Source organism: Oryx dammah, unplaced genomic scaffold (genome assembly GCF_014754425.2).
Source record: "Oryx dammah isolate SB20612 unplaced genomic scaffold, SCBI_Odam_1.1 HiC_scaffold_16, whole genome shotgun sequence".
Classification (NCBI taxonomy): domain Eukaryota; kingdom Metazoa; phylum Chordata; class Mammalia; order Artiodactyla; family Bovidae; genus Oryx; species Oryx dammah.
Genome location: NW_024070200.1, coordinates 13,266,963 through 13,283,018, shown reverse-complemented (window position 1 = coordinate 13,283,018; position 16,056 = coordinate 13,266,963). Strand labels below are relative to the sequence as shown.

The 16,056-nt window shown below is 39.3% G+C and overlaps 1 protein-coding gene across 1 annotated transcript in view; it reads right to left on the bottom strand.

Annotated features, from left to right (window-relative positions):
* The window catches only part of CATSPERB (cation channel sperm associated auxiliary subunit beta), a 125,053-nt gene that overhangs the window by 46,467 nt on the left and 62,530 nt on the right, over positions 1-16,056 (bottom strand). Inside the window, exons 13-14 of the mRNA XM_040256636.1 lie at positions 12,442-12,594; positions 10,100-10,244 (exon numbers count right to left, since the gene is read on the bottom strand). Of these exons, the coding sequence (XP_040112570.1) occupies positions 10,100-10,244; positions 12,442-12,594 (298 nt within the window). The remainder of the gene's footprint in view (positions 1-10,099; positions 10,245-12,441; positions 12,595-16,056) is intronic.

Genomic DNA, 16,056 nt, shown 5'->3' with positions numbered 1-16,056 from the left:
GGATGGTATCACCAACTCAATGGACATGGATTTGGGTGGACTCCAGGAGTTGGTGATGGACAGGGAGGTCTGGCATGCTGTAGTTCCTGGGGTCACAAAAGTTGGACACAACTGAGTGACTGAACTGAACTGAACTGGTAGCTCAGATGGTAAAGAATTTGCCTGCAATGTGGGAGACCTGGGTTCGATCCCTGGGTTGGGAAGATCACCTGGAGGAGGGCATGGCAACCCACTCCAGTATTCTTGCCTGGAGAATTCCATGGACAGAGGAGCCTGGTGGGCTACAGACCATAGGGTCAGAAAGAGTGGAACATGACTGAGCAACGTTCACTGGTTCAGTCAAGTTGACACATGAAATTAACCATTACAATTACTGAGGTTCAATATGCCGTATTTCATCTATAAACATAAGATAGACTTTTTTTCATATTTTAACATCTTGGAAATGGACGTTTTTATAATTGATGTCTTATAATCATCGTCCACTAGGTGGCACTCAAGCCATAGTAGTCAATTAGCTATGGGGGCTATATCAATATTGTCTTCGTTCTTTATATTGTTATCACTTCCCTGGATCATTGGTATAATACATGTTGAGCTATAATGCTGCTTAAAATGATTTAAAATATTACATTATAATTTGGTATTGAAACAAAATAACTGTGGGTTCAGCAAGAGAGGAAAACAAAGCAAGGCCTATCTTCATCAAAAAAAAGCAAATGGCACTAAAGAATTACCACACTACCACATTTTCTTGTAGAACATTCACCAAATATTTTATATGACCTAAGAGGAAAGAAGCCTATAAGTAGATGAAATTACATGTTTTACTGTGAAGATACACATGAAATTATTGCCTTATCACACACCAAGCTGGGGAAATAATGTCAGCATAATCCATGCATCACCCATGATCATTATTAAAGCACGGTGTTAAAGTTTAACTGGAAGAGTTATTCCCTTCTTTGTGTGAATAGAACCAAGTATATCTTACACTCAGTAAAGCTCATATTTGATGAAATATATTTATAACATTCTTCTGTTGGTTTTGCATATGAACAACTAGTTGTGCATGAACAGTCAATCAGTCGTGTCGGACTCTTTGTGACCCCATGGACTGTAGTCCGCCAGGCTCCTCTGTCCATGGGATTTTCCAGGCAAGAATACTGGAGTGGGTTGCCGTTTCCTCCACCAGGAGATCTTCCTGACCCAGGGATCAAACCTGCGTCTCCTGCATTTTCCTGCTTTGGCAGGCTGAGTTTTTACCTCTGAGCCACCTGGGTTGAATTGGCTCCAGATTCTTAGGTAATCGTTTTCTCCAAAGATTCTTTAAAAGAATATGTGATATTATTTGTTGCATTAGAGAAAAAACCAAGGTTGGCTTGATTCTTTTGTGCCTTTAACATTGATTTACGTTTTCTACTTCAAATAATCCAGAAGTGTTTTTGCTTTTATTATTGGTTTTGCTTTCAGTTAAAAACTTAGTGTGTTATCAATTTTGGTTTCCTATTCTTACTGTTTTCAGTATTGATTCATTCATTCATATTAGAGAGCTATAATGTGCCAGGAAGAGAAATACAGAACCACCACCTTTGTTCATCACAGAAAATCCCCACCACTTATAAGTTCTCGATCTTTAGCATCAACATTTGTCATCTGAGATTCTGCTTACTTATTCATTCTATATGTAGACATGTTTCTGTAGTTTATATCTATGATTTTTAATAGTTTATATTGTCAAGTTAGTTTAGTTTTCTTAAGTGTTGATTATTTTTACTATTTCCAAAGTAATCTTGCTTAGTCTATTTTGACTTTTGTTTCTAATATGTGTTTATTCTCTATTTGACTATTCCCCTGGATCCATTCTCTGACTCTTCCTTGTTTGGTGCACTGAAAGGCTCATCCCTTTGAATTTCAATCTGTTGCTGTTCAGTTGCTAAGTTGCATCTGACTCTTTGTGACCCCCATGAACATCTAGGCTTCCCTGTCCTTCATTATTTCTCTGAATTTGCTCAGATTCATTTCCAGTGAGTCAGTGATGCCATCTGACCATCTCACCCTCTGTTGCCTTCTCTTATTTCCCTCAGTCTTTCCTATCATCAAGATCTTTTCCAAAGAGTCAGCTCTTCACATCAGGCCAAAGTACTGGAGCTACTTGTGCTGTTTCTAGCAGGCTTCTGACTGCCAAACCAAGTAAATGGAGAGCCATATATCATTTACCCAACTCTACCTCTTACAAGCTGTGGCTTTAATCATATCAACTTAATCTGTAAAAGTAACTAACATTACCCACTTCACCTTGGTTGTTGTGAATATTAAATGAGATGATACTTGTAACACTCTGAATACAACTGCAGTAGCTCAGTGTGTGGGAGCTATTAATATTATTTGTCTTTGGGTAGAGTGACATTATAAATGAGAATAAAGCGTAATGTTTCAGGGTTCCCCTGCTTTAGGGTTGTTCATAGGATCTTACTTTTGTAGATCCTAAAAATCTACCACTACCACCTCATCCCTGCCAGAGGATTCTGGGAAGATGGTAGAGTAGGTTGCACTAGGAATCTCTCTCCCCACACGGACAACAATTGCACTGGAAGAATCTATCTGATGTAACTCTTTGCGAACTCTGGAGTCTATTGAAGGCTTGCAACTTTCAGAGGAAGACTTGGAGAGTAAATTGTGGTTAATTTCAGCTCTTAACACAGTAGAAGCTACCCATCCTCCATTTTCAGTCTCATGGCAAACAGTTATGTATATATTTCTGGGGCAGTTGCACACAGCTTGCAGGAAGCAGGGTGGGCAAAAAGAACTTTGTCCTCCAAATGTTGCGGATCTGTGTTCTGTTGGCTGATTGCGGCTTCTTATCACACAAGTGCAGACAAAAAAGGAGGGGGGCCATTCTTTTTGCACATCTCTCAGTGTTGCAAGTCCCGCGCTCTCCCCTGGTTGAAATGACTTCCAGGGAATTTAAAGGGCCTGGGCTTTTTGAACCCTTATTTACTCCTTAATTTCTCCCTTTTTTAGAACCAGACATTAAAGACTAGACATCTCAGTTATTATCAAAAAGACTAAAGATATCAAGTGTTAGTTAAAATTTAGAGAAAAGAGAACACTTGTACACTGTTGGTGGGAATGTAAATTGGTGCAGTCACTGTGAAAAACAGTGTGAAGACACCTTAAAAAATTAAGACTGAAAATACCATATGATCCAGCAATTCCACTTTTGGGTATATATCTAAAGGAAACGAAATCACTATCTTCAATAGATAGTTGCACCCCCATTTTCATTAAAGCATTGTTCAGAATAACTGAAATATGGAAACAACCTCAATGTTCACCAACAGATGAATCGATAAAGAACGTGTGGTACATATACACAAAAGAATATTATTTGCCCACGAAAAAGAAGGAAACCCTGCCATATGCAACAATGGAAGAAACTTGAGGGCATTATGCTAATTGCAATAACTCAGAGAAAGTACTATAGGGTCTCATTTATATGTTGAACCTATAAAAAAGTCAGTATCACATAAAGTATCTCCTCTGACCACAAGGAGATGATGTTAAAAATCATTAACAAAGAAACTGTAAAATTCCAGAATTGTGGGAACTAAATAAAGCACATTAAAACTAGCACCTGCCAAAGAATAAATCACAAGGGAAACTGTAAAATACTTAGAGGCAAATGAAAATGAAACTACAATATGCCAAAACTTACAGGATGAAGTGAAAGTGGTACTATTGGAGAAATTTGTTGCTATAAATATTTATATTAAAAATAAGGAAGAAACAAGAGCCTCTTATATGGAGTGAAGTAAGTCACAAAGAGAAAAACAAATATTAACGTATATATATGGAATCTAGAAAGATGGTACTGATGAACCTGCAGGGCAGCAGTGGAGATGCAGACAGAGAGAACAGACTTGTGGTCACAGTGGTGGGGGGAGGAAGGAGAGAGTGGGATGAATGGAGAGAGTAACACGGAACCAAATACACCACCATCTATAAAACAGATAGTCAATGGGAATTTGCTGTACGACTCAGGGAACTCAAACTGGGGCTCTAGGTAACAACCCTAGAGAGGTGGGATGGGACAGGAGGTGGTAGGGGGGTTCAAGAGTCAGGGGACAGATGTATACCTATGGCTGATTCGCGTTGATGTATGACAGAAACCAACACAATATAGTAAAGTAATTATCCTTCAATGAAAAATAAATGTATTTTTTAAAAATTAAAAAAAGGAGTAACTGAGTGAAGGGAATCAAAGACTACAAAATTTCAATTATAAAATGAATAAGTCATGGAGATGAATAGGAATATCTTGAAGATGCTGCAACTTTGCTTCTAATAAAGCAAATATTGCAATAAAGTGAATCACATGAATTTTTTTGATTTCCCAGAGTATATAATGCAACTGATCAATGTGATTGATCAGTGATCAATGCAAAGAAATAGAGGAAAACAACAGAATGGGAAAGACTAGAGATCTCTTCAAGAAAATTAGAGATACCAAGGGAACATTTCATGCAAAGATGGGCACAATAAAGGACACAAATGGTACAAACCTAACAGAGGCAGAAGATATTAAGAAGAGGTGGCAAGATCATGACCCAGATAACCACAATGGCTTGCTCACTCACCTAGAGCCAGACATCCTGGAATGTGAAGTCAAGTCGGCCTTAGGAAGCATCTCTATGAACAAAGCTAGTGGAGGTGACGGAGTTCCAGTTGAGCTATTTCAAATCCTAAAAGATGATGCTGTGAAAGTGCTACACTCAGTATGCCAGCAAATTTGGAAAACTCAGCAGTGGCCACAGGACTGGAAAAGGTCCATTTTCATTCCAATCCCAAAGAAAGGCAATGCCAAAGAATGTTCAAACTACTGCACAATTGCACTCATCTCATACACTAGCAAACTAATGCTCAAAATTCTCCAAGCCAGGCTTCAACAGTACGTGAACTGTGAACTTCCAGATGTTCAAGGTGGATTTAAAAAAGGCAGAGGGACCAGAGATCAAATCACCAACATCTGCTGGATCACTGAAACAGCAAGAGAGTTCCAGAAAAACATCTACTTCTACTTTATTGACTACACCAAAGCCTTTGACTGGGTGGATCACAACAGTGGAAAATTCTTTAAGAGATCAGAATACCAGACCACCTTACCTGCCTCCTGAGAAATCTGTATGCAGGTCAAGAAGCAAGTTAGAACTGGACATGGAACAACAGACTGGTTCCAAATTGGGAAAGGAGTATGTCAAGGCTGTATATTGTCACCCTGCCTATTCAACTTATATGCAGAGTACATCGTGCAAAATGCTGGGCTGGATGAAGCACAAGCTGGAATCAAGATTGCCGGGAGAAATATTAATAACCTCAGATATGCAGATGACACCACCCTTATGGGAGAAGAACTAAAGAGCCTCTTGATGAAGGTGAAAGAGGACAGTGAAAAAGCTGGCTTAAAACTCAACTTTCAAAAAACGAAGATTGTGGCATCCAGTCCCATCACTTCATGGCAAATAGATGGGCAAACAGTGGAAACAGTGACAGACTTTATTTTCTTGGGCTCCAAAATCACTGCAGATAGTGACTGCAGCCATGAAATTAAAAGATGCTTGCTCCAACAACAAGAACATTGTTCAGGAGGCAGTGACCAATGTCATCCCAAAGGAAAAGAAACGCAAGAAGGTAAGTGGTTGTCTGAGGAGGCTTTACAAGGAGCCAAGAAGAGAAGAGAAAGGCAAGGCAGAAAAGGAAAGATAAAACCAAATAAACGCAGAGTTCCAGAGAATAGCAAGGAGAGGTAAGAGGCCTTCTTAAGTGAGCAATGCAAATAATAGAGGAACGCAATACAATGGGAATGACTAGGAATCTCTCCAAGAAAATTAGAGATATTGAGGGATCATTTCGTGCAAGGATGGGCACAATAAAGGACAGAAATGGTATGAACCTAGCAGAAGCAGAAGATATTAAGAAGAGATGGCAAGAATACATAGAAGAACTATGCAAAAATGGTCTTAAAGACCCGGATAATTGTGATGGTGTGGTCACTCACCTAGAGCCAGACATCCTGGAGTGCAAAGGCAAGAGGGTCTTAGAAAGTATTACTATAGCAAAGCTAGTGGGCATAATGGAATTCCAGCAGAAATATTTAAAATACTAAACGAGAATGCTGTTAAAGTGCTGCACTCAATATGTCAGCAAATTTGGAAAACTCAGCAGTGGCCACAGAACCGGAAAAGGTCAGTTTTCATTCCAATCCCAAAGAAAGGCAATGCCAAAGAATGTTCAAACTACCGTACAGTTGCTCTCCTTTCACATGCTAGTAAGGTTATGGTCAAATCCTTCAAGCTAGGCTTCAACAGTATGTGAACTGAGAACTCCCAGATGTATAGCTGGATTTAGAAAAGGCAGAGGAACCAGAGATCAAATTGCCAACATTTATAGAAAAGCAAGAGATTTCCAGAAAAACATCGATTTCAGCTTCATTGACTCCACTAAAGACTTTGACTGTATGGATCACAAAAAACTGGAAAATTCTGAAAAAGATGGGAATGCCAGATACATTATCTGTCTCCTGAGAGATCTGTATGTCTGTCAAGAAGCAATTGCTAGAACCAGACATGGAACAACTGACTGGTTCAAAAAATCCGGAAAGGAGTACAACAAAGCTATATATTGTTACCCTGCTTATTTAACTTATATGCAGAATGCATCATGAGAAACACTAGGCTGGATGAAGCACAAGCTGGAATCAAGATTCTGGGAAAAAATATTAATAACTTTAGTTATGCAGATGATACCACTCTTATGGCAGAAAGTGAAAAGAAACTTTAGTTCCTTTAGCCTCTTGATGAGAGTGAAAGAGGAGTGTGGAAGAGCTGGCTTAAAACTCAACACTCAGAAAACGAAGATCATAGTATTCAATCCCATCACTTTATGGCAAATAGATGGGGAAACAATGGAAACAGTAACAGACTTTATTTTTGGGGTGCTCCAAAATCACTGCATATGGTACTGCAGCCAAGAAATTAAAAGACACTTGCTCCTTGGAAGAAAAGCTATGACCAACTTAGACAGCATATTAAAAAGCAGAGACATTGCTTTGCCGATAAAGGTCCGTCTAGTCAAAGCTATGGTTTTTCCAGCAGTCATGTACAGATGTGAGGGTTGGACCATAAAGAAAGTTGAGGGCCAAAGAACTGATGCTTTTGAACTGTGGTGTTGGAGAAGACTCTTGAGAGTCCCTTGGACAGCAAGGAAATTAAACCACTCAATCCTAAAGGAAATCAGTCCTGAATATTCATTGGAAGGACTGATGCTAAAGCTGAAACTCCCATACTCTGGCCACCTGATGCCAAGAACCGACTCATTAGAAAAGTCCCTGATGCTGGGAAAGATTGAAGGCAGGAGGAGAAGGGGACAACAGAGGATGAGATGGTTGGATGGCATCACTGACTCAGTGGACATGAGTTTTAGCAAGGTCCAGGAGTTGGTGATGGACTGGGAAGCCTGGCGTGCTACAGTCCATGTGGTCACAAATAGTTGACCTGACTAGTGACTGATCAACAATAACAACAACTTCTTCACACCCAGAAGGATGACTGCTATCAAAAGATCAGAAAATAACAAGTGTTGGCAATGTTATGGAGAAACTGGAACCATTTTACACTGGAAATCAGAATGTAAAATAGTACAGTGCTGTGTAAAATAGTATTGCAGATCCTCAAAAAATTAAAATTATCATATGATTCAGAAATGCCACTTCTGAGTATATATCCGAAAGAATTAAAAAGCAGGTCTTAAAGATGCTTTATTGACTATGCCAAAGCCTTTGACTGTGTGGATCACAATAAACTGTGGAAAATTCTGAAAGATGGGAATACCAGACCACCTGACTTGCCTCTTGAGAAATCTGTATGCAGGTCAGGAAGCAGCAGTTAGAACTGGACATGGAACAACAGACTGGTTCCAAATAGGAAAAGGAGTATGTGAAGGCTGTATATTGTCACCCTGCTTATTTAACTTATATGCAGAGTACATCATGAAATGCTGGGCTGGAAGAAACACAAGCTGGAATCAAGATTGCCGGGAGAAATATCAATAACCTCAGATATGCAGATGACACCACCCTTATGGCAGAAAGTGAAGAAGAACTAAAAAGCCTCTTGATGAAAGTGAAAGTGGAGAGCGAAAAAGTTGGCCTAAAGCTCAACATTCAGAAAACAAAGATCATGGCATCTGGTCCCATCACTTCATGGGAAATAGATGGGGAAACAGTGGAAACCATGTCAGACTTTATTTTTTTGGGCTCCAAAATCACTGCAGATGGTGACTGCAGCCATGAAATTAAAAGACACTTACTCCTTGGAAGAAAAGTTATGACCAACCTAGATAGTATATTCAAAAGCAGAGGCATTACTTTGCCGACTAAGGTCCATCTAGTCAAGGCTATGGTTTTTCCAGTGGTCATGTATGGATGTGAGAGTTGGACTGTGAAGAAAGCTGAGCGCCAAAGAATTGATGCTTTTGAACTGTGGTGTTGGAGAAGACTCTTGAGAGTCCCTTGGACTGCAAGGAGATCCAACCAGTCCATTCTGAAGGAGATTAGCCCTGGGATTACCTTGGAAGGACTGATGCTGAAGCTGAAACTCCAGTACTTTGGCCACCTCATTCGGAGAGTTGACTCATTGGAGAAGACTTTGATGCTGGGAGGGATTGGGGGCAGGAGGAGAAGGGGACGACCGAGGATGAGATGGCTGGATGGCATCACTGACTCGATGGACGTGAGTCTGAGTGAACTCCGGGAGCTGGTGATGGACAGGGAGGCCTGGCGTGCTGCAATTCATGGGGTCATAAAGAGTCGGACACGACTGAGCAACTGAACTGAACTGAAAGATGTATCTGTATACCTGTGATCGTAGCAACACTATTTGCAATAGATAAACATGGAAGCAACCCAAGTGTCCACTGACGGATGAGGGTTGGACCATAAAGAAAGTTGAGCGCCAAAGAACTGATGCTTTTGAACTTGAATGGACAAGCTAAATGTCATCTATATGGTACAATTATTATTCAGACTTAATCATGAAGAAAACCCTGATACAAGCTATTATATGTATGAACCTTAAGGCCATTTTGCTAAGTGAAATAATCTAGTCACAAAAGGACAAATACTGTATGATTCTACTTATATGAGGTGCCAGAGTAATCAAAATCATAGAAACAGAAAATAGAATGGTGGTTGTGAGAAGCTGTGGGGAAAACAGGTGTGGGGATTTATTTTTAAAAGGTATAGAGTTTTAAGATGAAGAAAGTTAAGGAGATGGATGTTGGTGATGGTTGCAGAATATTTGCATGTATTTAATACCACTGATGGAGAAGGCAATGGCACCCCACTCCAGTACTCTTGCCTGGAAAATCCCATGGATGGAGGAGCCTGGTAGGCTGCAGTCCATGGGGTTGCGAAGTCGGACACGACTGAGCAACTTCACTTTGACTTTTCACTTTCATGCATTGGAGAAGGAAATGGCAACCCACTCCAGTGTTCTTGCCTGGAGAATCCCAGGGACGAGGGAGTCTGGTAGGCTGCCGCCTAAGGGGTCGCACAGAGTCGGACATGACTGAAGCGACTTAGCAGCAGCAGCAGCAGCAATACCACTGAGGGCTTCTCAGATGGTGCTCGTGGTAAAGAACCCACCTGCCAATGCAAGAGATGTAAGAGATGCAGGTTCGATCCCTGGGTTGGGAAGATCCTCTAGAAGAGGGCATCGCAACCCACTCCAGTATTCTTGCCTGGAGAATCCCATGGACAGAGGAGTCTGGCGGGGTAAGTCCATAGGGTTGCACAGAATCGGACACAAGTGAAGTGACTGAGCACGTATCCAATACCACTGAACTATATACTTAGAATGGTTAAGATGTTAAATTTTGTTATGTTTATTTTTATTACTGTAAAACATTTTAAAAATCCATCTAAAACCCCTAATATGTCTGAGACCTTAGGATCAGTTCATTAATATGGCAGATTTGAAAATACATCTTCTAACCCTTGGCTCACAGATAGTGCTTATACCAGTAAAAGTGAATTCCTCACCTGCCTTTGTCAAGTAAACTTTTCCACTTTGGGAAACAAGAGTAATATCTGAAGTATAAAAACTATGGTAAGTATTCTTTATGATATCATCATGAAAGTCAGCTATTAAATCAAAGGTGTTGCCGCCATCAGTTGAAAGCCATACCTAAGGGAATAGAAAGACAATATCTCACTAAAGAGATGCCATGTAACAGTCAGCAATTACCTAATCTTCCTATATAAGAAAGTCATGCAGCATAACCATACTCCCACATCCATCATGCATTCATCCCCCCTCACACACACACATAAGTGTAAAGACTCCTGACGTACTTGATCAACCCTCTATTCCCTTCCTAGAGTTTGTGCAACGGTGTATGTGGCAATCTTCAGTTTTATAAAAGATGCATAAAAGAACAAAGTTATTTCATCATCTCTCAACTAGGTCCTCCTTGTTCATAAAAGGATGAAGTGTTGGATGAATTGCTATATGGAGGAGAGTGCTTACCCATATTAAAATGGGTAAGTGCTTATCCATATTAAAATGACTTTTGTGATGAATTCCTCTATTCTAACAGGTTTTTTTTGTTTGTTTTTTGTATTATCTTCAGAGTTTTCTACATATAAGATCATATCACCTGTGAACACAGATAATTTTGCTTCTTCCTTTTATATGCAGATTCTATAAAATTTCTTTTTCTTGTCTAATAGCTCTGGTCAGAACTTCCAGTACTATATTGAACAGAAGTAGTGAGAGTATGCTTCCTTGCCTTATTCCTTACCTTAGAGGAAAAGCTGTAAGTCTTTCACTGTTGAGTATAATGTTCATTGTGTGTTTCTTGTATATGGTTTTTATTATGTTTAGGCAGTTTTCTTCTATTCTAGTCTACTACATGTTTTTATCATGAAAGTATGTTGAATTTTATCAAATGCTTTTTTGTATCAACCGAGATGATGTTGTGATTATTTTCCCCCTTCATTCTGTTAATGTGGTATATTACATTGTTCAGTTTTCATATGTTGAACCATCTCTGCGTTACGAAACAAATCCCACTTGGTCGTAGTATGTATAATCTTTTTAATTCCATTGCTGAATTCAGTTTCCTAGTATTTTGTTGAGAATTTTTGTATCAGTGTTGTCTAGGGATTTGATTTATAGTTTTCTTGTAGTATTCTTATCTGACTTTGATATCAGGTTAATGGTGGTCTTAAAGAGTGACCTTGGAAATATTAGTTCCTCTTCATTTTTTTCTTCCCTTTGGCAAGAGTTTGAAGAGGTTTAGTGTTAATTCTTCTTTAAACATTTGGACCAATTCACCAATGAAGCCATATGCCCTTGGACTTTTCTTTATTAGGAGGTTTGATTACTGATTCAATTTCCTAACTAGTTATTGGTCTGCTCAGATTTATTTCTTCATGATTTAAGAATTAGTAGGTTGCGTGTTTCTGGGAATTTACCCATTTGTTCTAGGTTATCCAGTTTGTTAGCACACAACTATTCATAATATTTTCATATCCTCCTTGTTTCTGTGGCATCAGTTGTAACATCCCCTCTTTCAATTTTTAGATGAATCTTCATTTTCTTAGTTTATCTAGTTAAGTTTTGTCAACAAACCAGGTCTTAATTTAACTGCTTTTTTCCATTCCCTATTACATTTATCTTTCCTCTATTCTTTATTATATCCTTCCATTTGTTAGTTTTCAGTTTGTGGCTCTTCTTTTTTTAGTTCCTTAAGGTGTAAAATTAGGTTGCCCATCCTCCTAGGCAACTATTTAATTTTGTTTTCTCTTTCCTCAAATCCCCTCCCCTCTACATTTCTCCTCCATCATCACTCATAAATCATTTTGATTTTTTTGTGAGAAAATAGAAGATACATTCACACATCCTCCATTACCTTAGCTCCCCACCTAACTGCTTTTGAACCCCAAAACCCTTCCTCCCTCCACTTACTATTGTCTGCTAAGATCAATCTCTTCACTAGTTCATATAGATTATCTCCTCTCACCTCTTCAGAAATGTCTCTCCAGCAGTTTGTTCTCTTTCCTGCATCATTTTTTCCCTCTCTACCAAATAATTCCCAGAAGCACACATCATAATTCTTTCTATCTTAAAAAAAAAAACCTCTTCTTTTGACCTTTCCTTTTTCAAATACTGTCACATTTCCCTGTTCTACTTTTCAGCAAAACTTTGCAAAAGATTTGTTTGTATTCACTGTCACTAATTCCTTTCTTCTCATTCTCTCATTAGGCTTTCCACCTCTCTGACCATCAGAGCAACTCCATTATTAATGTATAACCATTCAGCATGGAGTAAGTGAAGAATTTACATCTATACTAGAGTGTAAAGTTTAATCTACACATACCTGATTACCGTAAGCATACAGAAAATGGCTTCGCGGGTGGAATATCATTCCAACAGGAGAAGAGAATGATGAAGGAAAAGAGAAAGGTGGAAATTTTTGTATTAAGTTTGGTTTGTTGTGTTTTAGGATCCTCACAGAGACAATGGTATTTTTCTAGAAATAAAGAAGGAGCAAATTGTAAGATTTCTTTTTACCAACAGTACTACGTCTATGTTACAATTTTAAGAGTTTCTTGTTACTTGGATTTTGATTAAGATAGGGATACAACCTTTAACAGCATAGAATTGAAAGGATTAGCAGCTATTGGTATCTCTTTACTCTGCCTCCGGCTACTGTATAGGTCCATCTTGTAGATATTGAACATGAAGTAAAGAGGATTAAATAATTTGTCCAAGGTTCTATAATAAATGTCAAGGGGGGGATTTATTGTAGAATCATCACTGAACTTGACACACTCCAATGCCCATTCATCAGAACTATAATGCCAGATTACTTTTTAAAATATAAACACCTAGGCCACACTACAGTTCTGTCAGATCATGATTCTGATGGGGATCAGAATATGTACCCCAAGGTATGACACTTTGGTATAAAGTTTATTTTATGCTGATATTTTAGATTCAAAAGATGCAAAAAATTTCTTCCCTCATCTGACTAAAAGCAGCAATATCTGGGATATAAGGCTGCCATTAATTCCTCTTTAGAGCATATCTACTCCCAGAAGGCAGCATGCAAACAAAACCTACCCCAGATCCCTTCTTCAGGTGAGCTTTAAGGCCCACAAGAGACAGAAAAATCACTCAAACAAATATTATCACGGACTTTCTTAACTCCTGTTTGATCTCCTGGAAACCCATTATCTTTTCACTTGTTTAAGTATCCTTCTCACTCAATTTCTTAAACTATTAAGATGGTATGTAGCCTCCAAAATTTAACTGCCTTTTGAGTTATTCATCACTGACTTTCACCCACATGTGTGTGCATTCAGTTCACAGTCAGTTGTGTCCAACTCTTTGCAACCCCATGGACTGCAGCATGCCAGGCTTCCCTGTCCATCACCAAATCCTGGAGCTTGCTCAAACTCATGTCCATCAAGTTGGTGATGCCATCCAACCATCTCATCCTCTCATCCCTTCTCCTCTTGCCTCCAGTCTTTCCCAGCATCAGGGTTTTTTCCAAGGAGTCAATTCTTTGCATCAGGTGGCCAAAGTATTGGAGTTTCAGCTTCAGCATCAGTCCTTCCAGTCTTGATTTCCTTTAGGATTAACTGGTTGGATCTCCTTGCAGTCCAAGGGACTCTCAAGAGTTCTCCAACACCACAGTTCAAAAACATTGATTCTTCGGCACTCAGATTTCTTTATAGTCCAACTCTCACATCCAATACATGATTACTGGAAAAACCATAGCTTTCATTAGATGAAACTCTGTCAGCAAAGAAATGTCTCTGCTTTTTAATATGCTAAGTTGGTCATAGCTTTTCTTCCAAGGAGCAAGTGTCTTTTAATTTCATGGCCGCAGTCACCATCTGCAGTGATTTTGGAGCCCCCCAAAATAAAGTCTGTCACTATTTCCATTGTTTCCCCATCTATTTGCCATAAAGTGATGGGACTGGATGCCATGATCTTCATTTTTTGAAAGCTTAGTTTTTTTAATATAAATTTATTTAATTGGAGGTTAATTATTTTACAACATTGTAGCGGTTTTGCCATACATTGACATGAATCCGCCATGGGTGTACATGTGTTCCCCATCCTGAACCCCCCTCCCACCTCCCTCCCCATCCCATCCCTCTGGGTCATCCCAGTGCACCAGCCCCGAGCACACTGTCTCAAACCTGCATCAAACCTGGACTGGCGATTCGTTTCACATATGATAATATTCATGTTTCAATGCCATTCTTCCAAATCATCCCACCTTTGCCTTCTCCCACAGAGTCCAAAAGACTATTCTATACATCTGTGTCTCCTTTGCTGTCTCACATATAGGATTATCATTACCATCTTTCTAAATTCCATATATATGTGTTAGTATACTGTACTGCCTCATTTTCTTTCTGGCTTACTTCACTCTAAATAGGCTCCAGTTTCATCCACCTCATTAGAACTGAAAGCTGAGTTTTAAGTCAACTTTTTCACTGTCCTCTTTCACTTTTATCAAGAGACTCTTTAGTTCTTTGTTTTCTGCCATACGGGTGGTGTCATCTCCATATCTGACGTTATTGATATTTCTCCCAGCAATCCTGATTCCAACTTGTGCTTCAGCCAGCCCAGCATTTCACATGATGTACTCTGCATATAAGTTAAATAAACAGAGTGACAAGATACAGCCTTGACGTACTTTTTCCCAATTTGGAACCAGTCTGTTTTTCCATGTCCAGTTCTAATGTTGCTTCTTGACCTGCATAAAGATTTCTCAGGAGGCAGGTAAGGTGATCTGGTAGACCCACCTGTTGAAGAATTTTCTACAGATGGTTGTGATCCACACAGTCAAAGGCTTTGGTGTAGTCAATAAAGTAGAAGTAGATGTTTTTCTGGAACTCTCTTGCTTTTTTGATGACTCAACGGATGTTGCTGATTTGATCTCTGATTCCTCTGCCTTTTCTAAATCCAGCTTGAACATCTGGAAGTTCACAGTTCACATACTGTTGAAGCCTGGCTTGGAGAATTTTGAGCATTAGTTTGCTAGTGTGCAAGATGGGTGCAATTGTGTGGTAGTTTGAAAAATCTTTGGCATTGCCTTTCTTTGGGATTGGAAGAAAAACTGATCTTTTCCAGTCCTGTGGCCACTGCTGAGTTTTCCAAATTTGCTGGCATATTGGGTGCAGCACTTTCACAGCATCATCTTTTAGGATTTGAAATAGCTCAACTGGAACTCCATCACCTCCACTAGCTTTGTTCATAGAGATGCTTCCTAAGGCCCACTTGACTTTGCATTCCAGGATGGCTGCCTCTAGGTGAGTGAACACACCATCGTGGTTATCTGAGTCATAAGATTTTTTTTGTATAGTTCTTCAGCATCGGACTTTACTTCCATCACCAGTCTCATGCACAACTGGGCATTGTTTTCACTTTGGCTTTGTGTCTTCATTCTTTCTGGAGTTATTTCTCTACTCTTTTCCAGTAGCATATTGGGCACCTACTGACCTGGGAAGTTCATCTTTCAGTGTCATACCCTTTTGCCTTTTCATACTGTTCATGGGGTTCTCAAGGAAAGAATGCTGAAGTGGTTTGTCATTCCCTTCTCCAGTGGACCACATTTTGTCAGAACTGTCCACCATGACTCATCTGTCTTGGGTGGCCCTACACGGCATGGCTCATAGTTTCATTGAGTTAGACAAGGCTGTGGTCCATGTGATCAGTTTGATTAATTTTCTGTGATTGTGTGTGCATTGTATGCATAAATAATTATTTTCTTTTCTCTTGTTAATCTGTCTTTTATCAGTTTAATTTGCAGGGCCCTAATTAGAGGGTAGAGGAAAAATTTTTATCCCCTAAAATCATGAGGGTGGGGCTTGTTCCACTTTTTGTTCATTTAAACTAACCATTTTATGGAAACTTAAATATATACAGAGCAAATACAGCTTATACTATCCTGAAGAATAAGCAAAGCAAAATC